Genomic DNA, 15,000 nt, shown 5'->3' with positions numbered 1-15,000 from the left:
TTAGAGGTATCGCCTTTTGTATCTCGTTAATTTTTGCTCCATCTATTTGTTTTCAAATTGCTCTCCCTTAATGCAAGCATAGCCATAAAGCAGGTCTTTAAGTTAGACTGAATTTGATATTCGTATTGTTTCCCAGCTCGTTGACCAGAAAGACCACCTGTTGAACAAAAAAGACTTCGTAGCATTTTCTTGACCTTACGTAGGCGGGATCACATTCGATTCAAGAAGGAAATATTGTGCTCCATCACAAGCTTTCAGATTTCTCTCAAAACATGTTTAAACTCATCATTTTTCTCGCTTGCTGGTCGGTGATTGAAGGCAAAAATATCCATAGATTTATTCGTGGTAAGTTTGGATATAAATTATTCTGATTCACATTTGAAAGTCAAAATAACAGGGACTCGGAAATAAATATTTGGCTTACAGGTCTCGATAACCGTCTCCCTAAACTTAAATAAAATAGCATTAATTTTATTTTGTTCTAGGTAGTTTGTCCATAATAATTTATCAGATAAACAGAAAAGAGAATCAGAAATAGATTGCGGGAAAAACGATGTCGGGCTGCCTCTATTTGTGTAAGATAAAAGCCTGCGATCACAAAAGAATGAATTTAATACTTATTTAAAGGAAAACCAAGGCTGGCTTATTGTGATGGAAAAAAAGGGTTTCCGGCTAACTTAACAAAGCAACAATAGATACGGTAAAAAGGTGTTGCTTTAGTGAAATCAGTTTTATTTCCATTTAGCTTTGATTAAAGCAAAGTATATTAAAGTTATAGGATGAAGACGATTAGTAATGATCAATTTGAAACTCAGATAACCTTCTTTGTTCTCAATATAAAGTAATATTGTTGACCGATTATTTCAACTTTTCTTTCAAATGTCCAAGCAGAAAATTTGAAGTAATGAGAGCGATTTGCATTTTTGTGCTTTGACGTTTTTAAGTAACGGCCGGCTGTGAGTGTTTTTATTGAATATATCACCTGTAAATGTTCTGGGATGTGCCATCTTCCATCGTATAGCTGCACGCATGCGCACGACGGTAAAGTACGGTGGATGTTTTTTAATAGACAGGAACTTGACCGGAGAAAAACATCTCGGAGATAAATAGAGAACCAACAAACTAAACCCAATTAGCGGCGTCGAGTCCATGAATCGAACCAGGTTTAGACAAGGGGAAGAAAAGTGCGCTTGCTACTGCGCCAACCTCAGTGTTCAACTTGGCTATTATATGCTCTCTGTTATTCGTTATTCAGTCGACAGATTGCGAAATTTGAGTATGATCAAACTAAATTAAAATCAATAGAGAGCTTTGAACAATTCGATCAGACTGGAAAGACTGGAATCCGCAGCCCGTTTGTCTAAAAGTCCCGAGACTTTGCTTTCGTACGCCACAATCCCCTCTCTATTTTAAAACCGAAGCGCTTCTAATTTTTGAAACTTCACATCGATTTTCCTTTTCGCTTTTAATTTTGTTCAAAAAGGGATTAATAATTCATGCATGAGTAAAACAGCCTATCATGTCATCGATAAAATGTCACGTGACGTGTACGTGTTGTGAGTGTTTTAATCAGTTTTTTTAAATAACTGATTTGAACAGTCTTATATAAAGCATGCTAATAAGGCATAAGTTGTTTTTCTTGTATGCTAATGTTTCCTCTCGCAAATTAATCCTTTGTTCGGACTCCAGAGGGACACGCTTTTTGTTGAACGTTTTTGAAGCCCTTCAGTAAACTCGCAGGTCGTGTTTTATCAGGTCTAAGACCACTCGGCTTTTTTTCACGGTTTAAAACCCGACAAAACACTCCTGCTCGTTTATTAAACGGAACTTCATTGAAAGACCAGTTTTTCAAAACAAGTGTATCACAGTTTTTGGTCTTTCGACAAACGGGGCTCTGGAGACAAATTTAAATTGGTAATCTCGAAGTAAGGCCTTTCGTCAATGAATCTGAAGATAGACAAATTCCTTTTAGTTTATGAAGCTGATATCGAGCCTATCATAGAATTTCAACTCTTGTGTGCCATTCATATTCCATCTTCCTTTCTAATCTCAGACGCGGAAGGTAACGCCACGGAACTGGACGACAGCAATGTTACGAGTAAGGCTAACGATACCCCGCCGATTTACGACATGCAATCGGATCTGATCGCCCCGGCTTCGGGGCCAAAGCCCCTGCAAGCAAAGTACACGATCCGAATTCTGCCGAAGCTAAGGGACGGCGTCCCACAGGTTCAAGAAATTCGGATAATGCCTCCAAAGAGCAACGATACCAAAGCCTTCGTCAAACCTTTGATGGTTCTAAAGCAAAATGTCTCCAGGCCGATGATTGAGAATATCGAAATTGATGTTCCCGAGAAGGGAAAGAAATTTAGCAGTAAACCGAGTGTAGAGGTAATCGAGGGTGATCACAGGGAGATGCTGCAGGTCAGCAAAGGTGAGGCGGTGATTGAAAATCCAGAACAAAGATCACACGATTATTCTGCAGGTATGGCGTCTTGTTCTGATGACATTATTTTTCATTTCCTACCGTTGATCCATTTCATTCATTCTTTACGTAAGGTGAGAAGTGATCCCCGCACTATTAACTGGACAATTTAAGCAATTGTCTCTTTATGTAGACACCTAAGAAATGGACCATTTCCGAGGTGCTGTTTGTCTCGGTTTCGAAGTGAGTCTTGGTGCTCATGTATTGTAAGGGAAATGAGTTTGATTTGCATAAGAATACGCAACTCATTTCCATTTGAATGGTTGTGTACCAGGACTCGCTTTGAAACTGAGGCATGCTGCAACTCGGAAATGGGCTATTCAGGTGGCTCCAACGGGATTCGAACCCATGTCCCTCTGCGATGCCGCTACCAACTGAGTTATGAAGCCACACAGTTGGGATCCGGTCACTTTGTTGGGCTCATTTGTTTCCTTGAAATGACTTAATGAATCATGAAGGAAATTTTATACAGGTTGTTTGAAAGTCGGGTTATATTGACCTGATCCCAACAGAGTGGCTTCATAGCTCAGTTGGTAGAGAATCTTACCGGCATCGCGGAGGTTATGGGTTTCGAATCCCGTAGCCAGTTAAGTGAGAGGATCACTAAGTCTACCTTCCGTTTATATTATAGAGCGGCTTTCAATTGAGTGTCGAAATTAATTAGAGAATTGCTTTGGTTTTGCATTACTTCACTGAGTGATTGGTTCAAAATTCGCGCGCCACTTTATCAACCAATCAGAAGTGAAACCGAAACCAATCGTAACTCGCGCGTGCACATTTTTCCGCGCTTTGTGTCAGCTACGTGTAATTACTTCGAGTCTGGATTGGTTTACTGGATTGTCTCCGTCCTTTTTGATTTGGCCAAAGTAATTACTTTGGTTTTGGTTTTACGACACGCGATTGAAACTCGCTCTAACCCGTACTTCAAATATGTACATTTATTTGATTCATTAACTCTTTTGTAGAGCCCACAAACCACAAGATGGTTCTTGAAGAACCTACGTAGATAAACGACCTGTTTCCCCAGTTGTTATTATATCTCAATAGGCAGAGCGTCCGACCGTTGTTACGGAGGTCGCAGGGGTGTTTGTTCTCCATAGGACTCTGATCATGAGTTGTTCTTTCGCCCTTAACTAAGCACCTAATCTATCATCACTCTCTCTTCAAACAGAGGCCAGTTAGGGCTGCAGTAGGGCGTCCAAGTTTACCCTGTAGGATGAACAAAGACGAAGAACGAATGTTTTCATATGGACCGTAAGGCCCCGCGCGCGCTTTCATTGTAAAACTATCGGCCCTTATGAGGGCCGAACGCATTAGCGCGCGCAAGGCCGGAAACAGCCGTACGGCCTTGCTAGGAACACGTACTGCTCCGTGCGATGCGATCTCAGACGATTTCGTCGCTTTTAAACATCCAAGTTATTTGCAGCCAGAAAAGCAAATACAAAAAACATATTAGATAAATTCTCTATGCAAATTGCTGTTACTTATTTTGCCCAAACTTCCTCTTCAGTGCTCAAGAATAGTGTAGAGTGCCCATATGATAAAATGCTTATTGACCGAGTTTAGGTCCGGCCGGACAGGAAAATATTTGGCCCTTGGTCATGGCGCTCGGTCAGAGCCAGATATTTTCCCGTCTGGCCTTCTCACTCAGTCAATAATTACATGGTATTTTTAATCTCGGACTTGAGAGAGCGCCCAAGTAGCAAATTTGAAGTAAAAAAAGAATGACATGACGCCACTCTGTTTCTGTAAGGGCGCATAACTGTTCCATAATATCTCTTATCAGCTTCAGTATCCCACGATATGCGCAACACCGTTTTAGCCTCTCTTCACTCAGATATAACTAAAATTAAAAGAACATCTGAAGAATTTATGCTATCGAGCTTGAATGAGGTATCTAGTGACATTTAAACGTCAAGCCACCAAATAGCGCAGTCATCAGTTTGAATCTGTTGAAATTAAAAACTGGAAAAAAAATTAAAAGTTTACAAGATTGAGCGTGGTCTTTCTGTCACGATTAAGCGTTGCTTTATTTACTTTTACTGGTGTAACCATGATGATTGTTCGAAACAACTTATAAAATGAGTAACATCTACTGATTTTCTTTGAATCTAGGAAATAGCTCTCTAGACGCCACAGACGAATCAGGAACCCAGAATGAAACACATTCTTCCTCTCAGAATGCAACGCGATCCTCGGTTCCCCAGAATGCAACGCAATCTTTGACTTCCCAGAATGCAACACAAGCGGTGATCTCTCGGAATGCGACAAAGCCATCGGTGTCACAAGACACATCAATGAAACGCATTCCTCAGGAAACAGCCACTGCTGATGCACGAAACTCTACACCGTCTCCAGTCAACACACAAGCATTTAACAGTGGTGAGTAAACAGTCTTGGAACGGGTGTTTGGTGATCAATTCATCGCCACAACGAACTTGTAGATTAGCTTAAAATTTCTAGATTTAGAATCAGGTTTTCGATTGTTTTTGTAGAAAGAAAGTCTTCTCTTCTTTCTTGTAAACTGGGACTAAAGGATAAATTTGTATGAGAATAGAGTTCGGTTCCCAACTTTGCGACCGTTTCTTCCTATGACCAAGGTGACGAAAGAACTTAGTATTCGTGCTTTTATATATTATAAAGTATATTTGGCTGGGAGACTTCCGGAATTCAAATTACAAGCAAGAGAGGGTGAGTTAAAAAGAACAGATCCCCTTCCCCATCATATTTTTTTAACATCTATTTTTAGCTTCGTAATGCTATTTTAAGTTCTCGTTCTCACTGCCCCGCATATTTAAGCTTTCATTACGTCATTAAAAGTGGCCAATCAGGTGCCTCTCTAAAAATAGCTGCTTAGCTAAAAAACCATAATAGGAAGAGGTTCATGAATGGGGGATCCGTTCTCTTAACTCATCCTCTCTTGCCACAAGGCTTTATGAAGATCGCGTTTAAAACGGGAAACTTCTGGCGCCAATCTTTTTTCCACTTGAACTCATTCCTTGCCTGTTAGAGCGGTTTTCAATTGAGGGTCGAAAGTAATTAGCGAATTTCTTTGGTTTTGCATTACTTCACTCAGTGATTGTATCAAAGTTCTCGCGCCACTTTTTCAACCAATCAGAATTGAAACCAAAACCAGTCGTGGCTCGCGCGTACACATTTTCCCGCGCTTTGTGTCAGCTACGTGTAATTACTTCGAGTTTTGATTGGTTTGGCGGATTGTCTCCGTCCTTTTTGAATGACCAAAGTAATTACTTTGGTTTTGGTTTTACGACACTCGATTGGAACTGGCTCTATTTAACAATTATCCTGCGAAATCGCGCGGAATATCGCCCGATACTTAGCCGACGAGGCCGTAGGCCGAGTTGGCTAAAAACAGGCGATATTCCGCAAGATTATTTTGTTATTCATCACATTGATGAAAAAGAACAATTTTTTACGTTTATTGGAAAAAAGCTGGAAAAACTACCATTTTTCCCGCTACAGACAAAATTACGTATATCGCAGGATATACGTTGAGTAAGCACAACGAATAACAAGCGCGCTATGACCATATTTGGGCATTGTCACAATGTGTTGAATAATAAGTACAGATATCGGAAAACTCGAAAGAGAGAGAGAAACAACTTGGAAGAAGAAAATTATCATGCTGTAATAACAAACATTAGACTGTCGTTTCCTGTTGGCGTAAAGGCGACGTTAAGTATCTCTAGCAGTTTTAATGATTAGTGTGATTTTTTCTTGGTGCAAAATGGCCGCTCTTGAAATTGTGTATCCGTCAGGTTTGTTTCAAGATATTCAGTACAGATTCAGCGAATGTATTCGGCGGCGGCCAAATTGTTGTGACCGAAACTATCCATTTTCTGCCGGCCCTGATCTCTTTCACAACTGTCGAAATATTTTCCAAATATTCCCTGTCACGGAAGTTTACTAATTTTAACTAACTTAAATTTCATCGATCGAGTGGTTTTGCGAGAACACGCGAACCCAACAAATTGGCCTGATTCCAACTGAGTTGCTTCGTAGCTCGTTTGGCAGAGTTATTGTATCGCACCGCATTTGCAGAGGTCATGGGTTTGAATCCAGTTGAACCCACCCGAGTTTCTCAGGTGTCTCTAAAAAGGCAATTAGTTCAATTGTCGAGATGAGTGCGAGGATAAGTTCTCACTTTCGTCCAAAACCCGCACGTCAAATATGAATAGTTATTTCATCATTTTTCCCTTGAAGCCTAGTGTTAACTACAGCAGAACTTCTATACAAAGGTGCACGTATATTTGTATCATATATTAACTTAATCTTGGAATCCCTCTTTTTCTTTCACAGTTCCGCAACCATGCACAGATGACGGCAGATGCGTTATCTACCCTGAGGAGCGCTGTATAGAGGACTGGTTGGTGTCAAACTGCAGGCTCAAGTGTAAACTATGTTCAAAGTAGAAGCGAAGACAAAAACTGATATCATTTGCATCGCTTATAATTACAGACCGTTGTCTTTGTAATTTTGTAATCATCGGTCCCGGCTACACGTTGTAACATTGTTAGAAGAACAAGTCCCAACACTTTTGTAACAACGCTTCTAACAATGTCGGATACGCACATAGAATTGTTGGAAACACGTCACTTTTAGTCACAATTTCCACCTCTACCATTTTGGATTGCTCAGGTTTTGTGATTGAGGACTGGGCCCTGAACTCTTAACTCTCATTGGTCTTTACAATACAACATCATTGAAAGGGCGCCTACACGCTTCAATATATGTTGAATGTTGGTTAAAATGTTTAATCGAAATCAAAATATTCTTCCGACAGAAAATGTTGAACAAATGTCATCAGACATGCATGCTACACGTTGCAACATTGTTGATCCAACAAATGTTTTATAACAATGTTTGAACATGTAACCGGGGCTTAAAGTTATCCCTTTCCAGGGAGACTGTATATTCCTTTCTTCAGTGTTCTTGCGTGTTCTCCGAAGAAAGGAACTAAAGATTCTAGAAAATAATGAATTTTGCTGCTAATATCCTTTTCCATATGTTGGTCGACTGAACGACACTTCAACAAAACGAAATATCAAACAATGTGTGAAGTCTCGGTCAGCGAAAAGTCCACTTGCTCAAGTTGACATTTCTTGCTTTTCACCTGGGTAGTCAGTGGCAATTTATTTTTACTGAAGTTTAGGAGCCGGGTGTTCAAAGGCCAATTAACGCTAATGCCAGATTAAAATTAACCAAGGGATTTATCTCTCTACTCCCAATTCAACGCTGATATTCGGCAAAACTTTACATTAGGTGAAGTCAATCTTGAAAAACAAAAATAAGCAATTTAAAGAAACTTTCACCAAAAATTTGAAAACGCGAAACAAAAGTTTGCGTTAATCCCCTTTCGATCAAGTGAGCCCTGGTAAGAAAATAGGTCAATTCAATGGTTGCCTTGAAGTCATGAGAAAACCGAATGTACGCGATAAACTGCCTCATTGCCAAATCTGTCTTGCAACCCTTTTTGTGTTAGCTAGCCAAAATTTGAGTCTTTCATTTCCCGAGGTTTTTTTTTTTCAGATGAGATATTAGGGATTTTGAGATCTACGACTCAGAAATCAAAACGTCACATCCAAATATAACTTTGCACCATACATACACTTTAGTAAGTCGGGTTATTGATCTCGGTCACGTCGCACAAAGTGTATTATACAATTAACTAGGTACAAGCGGCTTCAGAACCTCAAATTTGGTGATTATGCAGAGTACCCCAAATATATGTGATAAATTTCGAGCAGCGCGATTCAGTATTAGACTGCGACGAAAATCGTCGAACAAACGCGTACGCTGAACTTTCAAAATGGCTGAATCGAAGCAGCGGGTGTTGATTAGAGCGCAGTATTTTCTGACACCCAGCTTCAGCCATGTTGAAAGTTCAACGTACGCTTTCGCTTCAACGATTTTAGAGCAAAAGAGAGACTGCTCGTGGTCTATGATAGTATTGTATAGACCGTATTCATAAATGGCGGCTAAGTAATTATTCTTTTGTCTTTATGCTAATCATCCAAACTAGCCTCGTAAACACGAGCAAAATTCAAAAGAATTTTTGTTCCAAAGTGAGGCTAGCTAGGATGATTAGCACAAAGACAAAAGAATGATTTCTTGACCGCCATTTATGAATACGGTGGCATTGTCGCTGCCGAGGCCTCTCACTTTTTCTTAAATTCCCTATTTGTGCCCGACGGGAACGTAACAATTGTGTTTTGTGTGTTGTTGTTCTAAGTCGCTTTCTGTTGTTTTCATGTAGCTTTTCCTTTTAATTAAGTAACGCCGGACGTTCAGCTGTCTTAAAACAAGTTTAATTTTCTCATTTCAACAACATCGACCAATTTTGTTTACGCAAAAGGCGATTATAATAAACAAATTAGGGCAAATTCCCAAATATTTCACATTGTTAAAAACTTGATGTAGTTGCAGATCTAAGACCGGAGAGCTATCCATGATTCGGACCAAGCCAGTGAACGATCTTTACGTTCAGCGTTCACCGCAAGAATCGTGATGTCTAAAGTTGAAGAGTGTTCAACTTTGACAGCGCATCCTCAGGTTTAGTGCAATACAGCTGGAAAAGTACAAAAGTCAGGAGATATATCATAGCCACTCTTACCACGCGTTTTATTTCACACATGCCTAAAGGCTCAGTAATCCTGTCACAGAGACTTGTAAGCTAAAAAACACAGCAAACCAGCCATAGTATAGCATAAGATTCTTTGATAACGACAGCTGCATAGTGCTTAATTCTTTTTATCATGTCAAAATAATTAACATCTTCTATTTCACACTTTTTTCTGTTCACATTTACAAATAGACGGTCAACAGGAGCAGCGGTCTACACACATAGACGCACTAATTCAAAAGATTAATCATGGTTTGTAAAGCAGATGCTTGCGTTTAGAGAACGAGGTCCTTAGGGGGAGGGGGGGGGGGGGGGCGTGGAACAATTGAGACTCGCCGCGAGGTGTAACCTCTCCTTTTTGCCCATGCGTTTTTGCGCGCGCGCTCTATTGAAAAATCGTGATCTCTCTAGTACTCGAGCGCTTGCTGCGGAGTAGTCTAGGTTATCCTGCGAGCAAAGTTCTCTGTTTGTATGAGCAGTGCAAATTCTTGCTGAATAAGGCTGGGGTTACATCACATTTTATACATACTCCACAATATTACGCTTCGATATATACTTAATCTAGCGTATTTTAAGGATACCTTAATTAAATCATAAGACAAAATTAATTAAAAGGCAATTTATACATTGACTTCCAAGAGTATTTAATGTGTTGGGTGTAAATATTTGCTAGTTTCTTAAAGTTTTTTAATTTTTATTTTCCTCTCTATAAACTTGGTCTTAGCCAGTGTTTTTGAAGATGGCTATAATGGAGGCGTGGTCGAGTGGCTGAGGCGCTAGATTTTCATGAGGATCATGACTGTGGCCTCTTAGTCTATCATCAAGATATACAACCGGTTGTCCCAAATTTAGCAACCAAATGCCTTAAGTAATCAGCACTGTTGTCGTTTAGTTGGGTTTCTTAACTCCTTTGTTTTTATCAGAATCGCTTCTACCTCATTTATTACCGCCTTATCAATGAAACTCTTCAATAAACCATCGATATACATTCTGATCTTAACATATGGTTTTCCCATCAGTTCTAATAATTATACGAAAAGAGCCTTAAAAAAAAAAATCTGCCTTTTTTTTTCTTTTCAGTTGTCATAATAGACCATATTCGTATTCTCAGTATTGGACTGGAAATAGCTTGCAAGGGAGGCTAATGCGGGGAAATATTTTCAAATGTAAATACTTTTTAATATATTCCCCCGCATTAGCCTCCATTACAAGCTAGTTCCAGTCCAATACTGAGAATAAGAATTTGGTAGACTAATAACCATTGTCAATGTGTCATTCTAATTCCAAAGTTCGTATGTTGTTGCATGCAAATGTCCGTTGCTAAATGGTGGATTCGAAGAAAAAGTGACTTCGGCGAAGTCACTTCGACGTCGAGAAAATGGACAAAGGACTAACAACAAATGACTGAACTCAGAAGGCGTAATACAGAAGAAAAAGAAAAAAAAAGAGTTCTATTTAGGAGTTTTAAACCATCTAACCAAAACACTTTACCTCAGTATTTAGCTTTCTACTTGAATTGAGTTTAGAAATGCTCTGTCGCAATATTTTGCTGTCAAATAAATGATGGATCACATGATATTTGTTGCCCCTCCAAAATCCGTCCGTAAAAAGAAAGAGGGGCGTGTCGTACTTGTGGCTCAATATCCCACATGTCAACTGAACTTTAAATCAAAGCCGCACACGCAATAGGAAAAACCAACTTAACAGGGTTCAGTTATTAGCCATTGGAAGTCTAGTGATAAAGTATTTACGTTTATATACTGGACGAAACTGTTCACCCTTTCTTGGCTACAAAACGAGTCAGCTAACATCACACAGGAACTGAGCGGTACAGGTATTTCCTACATGCTCACTAGAAACACTGACATAGTGGTTACAATGGCTGGCTTAAGCCTCATTTACACTAGCAAGTTTTCCTTGATAAGTCCACTTGTCATTTTTACAATGATCTCACGTTACCATCTAAGCAATTCAGGTGGTGGTTTTAATCGAAGTGAACCCAACGAGCCAACTGTGGGGTCAAGCGTGGCTACAGTTGACTGGTAAGTTTCCCACTGGGAAACTAAAGGTATTGTTCTTTTTTCCGAGTTGATACAGTAAAATACTGGACGCAACGCTCAGGCGGTGTCGATGATGTCTCCATTTGTCACCATTCTGCTGATTTCGCTGGCGATTTCGATTCAAGGAAGACCCCGTCACCATAAACACAAGAAAGGTTGGTGGAAAATCACACAGTTCAACAACTTTAATTGCGATGAGTTTAAACTACCTTACGGTTTCCTGTCAGTATGAATACTATACACTGTCAACTTCCTTCTTAAAATTGTCAGTTAATAACAAAAGAGAGAAAGAAGAATTTTTGAAAAATGATTAATTCGCTTCTGAACGGGAGAATTGTCCTAACGGGACTAACGGCACTTTAGTAGTAGTGGTTCGTTTAATATAATCTTTTTTGACCTACAAATATGCAACAACTAAAAAAATTTAAAATTACGGAAATAAACGACTCGGGGTTTCAAGAACATCTCTACGGATTTTATTTAACTTTTGAATTTTCATTCAGATGACAACACGTTGTTCTTTCAATTTAAGGAAATTTATGCTTATGTTTTTGTTTTTTCGAAGAAACGTTTCTTCGATCCATTCGGCCGGTTATGTTTCAACACCTTTTCAATCTACATGTAGGTTCTAGATTACACATTGAAAGCGAAAGGTACGAGTAGCAAGATCAATTTAAAATGAAGTGTTGTTCACAAAGGTAACAATTGAAATTTTCGCAAATTCTTCGTAGTTAACATGGGTTGCCTTAGCCAGTGGGAAATGTGGTATTTACTCATAAGTTATTGGCAATGTTTGCAAAAACAACTTTATTTTGTGAAATACTGAAATCTAGCTTGTGATAATATTGGTAGTTCATATGTTGCATTTTATTGTGTGACTCTTGTGTTCATTCTACCGAGAACTCTTTTATTACCACTCTTAATATCTACAGGTCCACAATACGGTATATTCTCGGCCAGGCTTTTCGTGGAACATATACTTTCCGGTAGCGTCTCATCAGTGCAGTGCGTTCCGAGTCACAAACTGAAGGTGTTTTTTTTCAAGGTTTAAAACGATGCAAATATTAGTAAATCAAATTAAAGAAAAGATGCGAAGTACCAGAAGGGCTTATCGCTTTGGCTATTTTCTAATCTTTAGGATCAAGACTTATGACCTGATCACCTGTGAAACCTGTTTACAATCATAAAATATTGATACAAGTATTTTCGCCAAACCATTGCAAGTTTGCATTCGTGAAAGATTCTGGGAATGATGTCCTGGGACGATATTTCTTTTGTCATACTACAGCGTTCGTTTCGAGTCGATTCTCGTGTTTGTCGTGTAAGACTCTTTGCTTCTGATGTCCGGCTATCTGATTGGGAAGGGGAACTGAGTGGTCTGATTGTTTAATAACTTTGCACCGTACAGAAAATTACTCATAACGCCAAGTTGAGTCAGCTTTATTTGTATCCCTACATTTTTTCCATAGCTCATGTGCACAGAATCAGTCAGATAAACGAGCCACTCCAACCACAGGAATACCAACAATTCGGAGACGGTCAAGCGCCCGCAGGGCCCCCAAAGAATGTCAATGTTTACAACATGAATCTTCACAAGTTTGACAAGAACAATAAAATGAACGCAAATCTCAACGCTCACAGTTTAGCCATTACTATGCAAGGACCAGGCATGATTGAGTTACGCACAGGCCAGCAGCAAATCGCCGCAGGGGCACCTAGACCTGATCACACTATCAAAGTGATAAAAAATACCCCAGACGCGCAGGGCGTTCATGTCATGAAGGTGAAGAATATAGGTAAGACCGGAAGAAAATACGAAGCCTCAGCACGAGGCGTTTTTGAGCCACCGATGGCAACCGGAAGTAAGACGTTTTCCTATTTAACTTGTATTGACTCTACCACATTCGCGTTGTTAGATATCCTTCCACTGTTAGAGACGATTAGATTAAGAGTCTGTAAGATACCACTGTACCGGCATAAAAAATGTTCAATTCCGGTTTTGCGTCCGTTTCTGAAAAACGTTATGTGCTTAAGCTTCCTAAAAAGTCGTTGATGAGGCACAGATGGCGTAGTGGTTATTGCACTCGGCTCACACCAATATGGCCCGGGTAGGATTCCGAACTCGTGGCCATATGTGGGTTAAGTTTGTTGTGGGTCTTTACTCTGCTCCGAGAGGTATTTCTCCAGGTACTCCGGTTTGCTCTCGCCTTAAAAACCAACACTTGCCTTGATTTGCGTTATTTGTTAATTTTAAGTTTACAGTGTCCCCAACTACAGCTCCAGCGCTAGAACGACTACATAGGTTTTCCTCCGGGTTCTCCAGTTTTCCCTCTCTCCTCAAAAACCAACATCTAAATTCAATTCGATCGAATGAAGTACCTCCCTAAAAACGACTTTCAGGTGAGTGGAGCTTCCTGGGAAAGTATCAAAGTTATTATTAAGGTAAAGACTTGGTTCCCATATCTCAAAGTGCCTTTGGACGTGAGGTGCCTGGGAATGAAATTTAATCACTAGAATCGGTCAGTGTAAAATGGAGACTGAGGTTATAATGTAACTATTGAAAAAGCCCAAACCCCTTAGAAATGCTAACCTTAGGCCTAATTAGACCTAAAATAATATTTAGGCTTAACTGTTAGCATTTCGATTCCAGTGATTTAATTTCGTTCCCAAGCACCTCACGTCCCAGGGCACTTTGAGATATGTAAACAAGTCTTTACCTATTTTTAAATCCAGGGGTGGGTTATGCAACATGGAAGGCTTCCTCAGCTGTGTTCTCTGACTTGAGTATAAGTTTTCACTGAAAATTTGAAAATTTGCTCTCATCAAATGAGTGATAAAGTTAAGTACTGCACCATAAGAAAGATTTGCATGCTGACGTTTAGAGCTACTAACAATATCAGGGATCTATCAACAAACAGTAAGATATATACAAATTGGTGTGTATTTTTAAACCAACTAACTCAATGCTGTACCCAATTCAAACCCCTTGGGAATAAAACCTTTTCTTCCGGGCATTTCCACATTATTTAAATGTGAATGCTTCATTATAATGCAAATAAAATACACAAAGAATCTTAACCCCGGAAGATTTGAATTGGGTACAACATCGAATAAGCCGATTTGGTCTATTGTTTATTTCCCGCAAAACTTGGTTTAAACATAGACACTCTTCTGACGCTGAAAGGGACAAACCTGATACCAGATTCTTACTCTTGACTTTTCAATTATCTCTAGTACTTCCTTATTTTGGCGATAAACATAAAAAGCCGACATGGAGAAAAATGATCCTTGCAACTGTATACTGGACAATTTAAGCAATTTTCTCCTTAAGACACCTGATAAAATTCAGGTGACGTCAACAGGACACGAATCCATGACCTCTGGGATGCCTGTGCAATACTCTACCAACTGACCTATGAAGCCAATCAGTTGGGAGTGGGTCAATTTGTTGGGCTCATGCGGGACTCGGAACAGTTATACATTTATTTTAATCATAAAATGGCCCGCAAGATCTATGCACAAGCCTGAATAGACCATTTTACAGTTCTGTGCTTAGTTACCAGGCCTTTGAATAAAAGAGAGGCTGGAAATGACCTTGCTTTGATACAAACCTCATTTTTTTTCTCATGTAAATCATGTTATTGTAATGTAATGCTAAGGAGTTTCTATTTACATAAGAAAAGCAATGAGGTTTGTATCAAAGCAAGGTCCACTCCAGCCTCGCTTTTATTCAAAGGCCTGGTACCTGAGCAATGACTGTAAAATGGTCTATTCTGGACTTCGTTAAGCCAAATCCTCCCAGAATGGAATCT

The 15,000-nt window shown here is 39.5% G+C and overlaps 2 protein-coding genes across 5 annotated transcripts in view; both read left to right on the top strand.

The window, feature by feature from the left end:
- Positions 1–171: 171 nt before the first annotated feature.
- Positions 172–9,760, top strand: LOC137995040 (uncharacterized). The gene is made up of 4 exons (XM_068840611.1): positions 172–345; positions 2,054–2,485; positions 4,601–4,867; positions 6,806–9,760. Exons 1-4 carry the CDS (start codon positions 273–275, stop codon positions 6,916–6,918), a joined length of 885 nt encoding a protein of 294 aa, XP_068696712.1. The 5' UTR covers positions 172–272; the 3' UTR covers positions 6,919–9,760.
- Positions 9,761–10,797: 1,037 nt separating this feature from the next.
- The window catches only part of LOC137995039 (uncharacterized), a 9,866-nt gene continuing 5,663 nt past the window's right edge, over positions 10,798–15,000 (top strand). Inside the window, exons 1-3 of one of the 4 annotated variants that reach the window (XM_068840610.1) lie at positions 10,798–10,962; positions 11,217–11,343; positions 12,658–12,984. In XM_068840610.1, coding sequence (XP_068696711.1) covers positions 11,259–11,343; positions 12,658–12,984 — 412 coding nt within the window. In that variant the 5' untranslated portion in view covers positions 10,798–10,962; positions 11,217–11,258. Of the gene's footprint in view, positions 10,963–11,070; positions 11,344–12,657; positions 12,985–15,000 lie in introns of those variants that run through there. The other 3 variants (XM_068840607.1, XM_068840608.1, XM_068840609.1) reach the window with 3 other exon arrangements.

The sequence above is a fragment of the Montipora foliosa genome, chromosome 3 (genome assembly GCF_036669935.1).
Source record: "Montipora foliosa isolate CH-2021 chromosome 3, ASM3666993v2, whole genome shotgun sequence".
Lineage (NCBI taxonomy): Eukaryota > Metazoa > Cnidaria > Anthozoa > Scleractinia > Acroporidae > Montipora > Montipora foliosa.
This window is presented reverse-complemented; position numbering and strand designations above follow the sequence as displayed.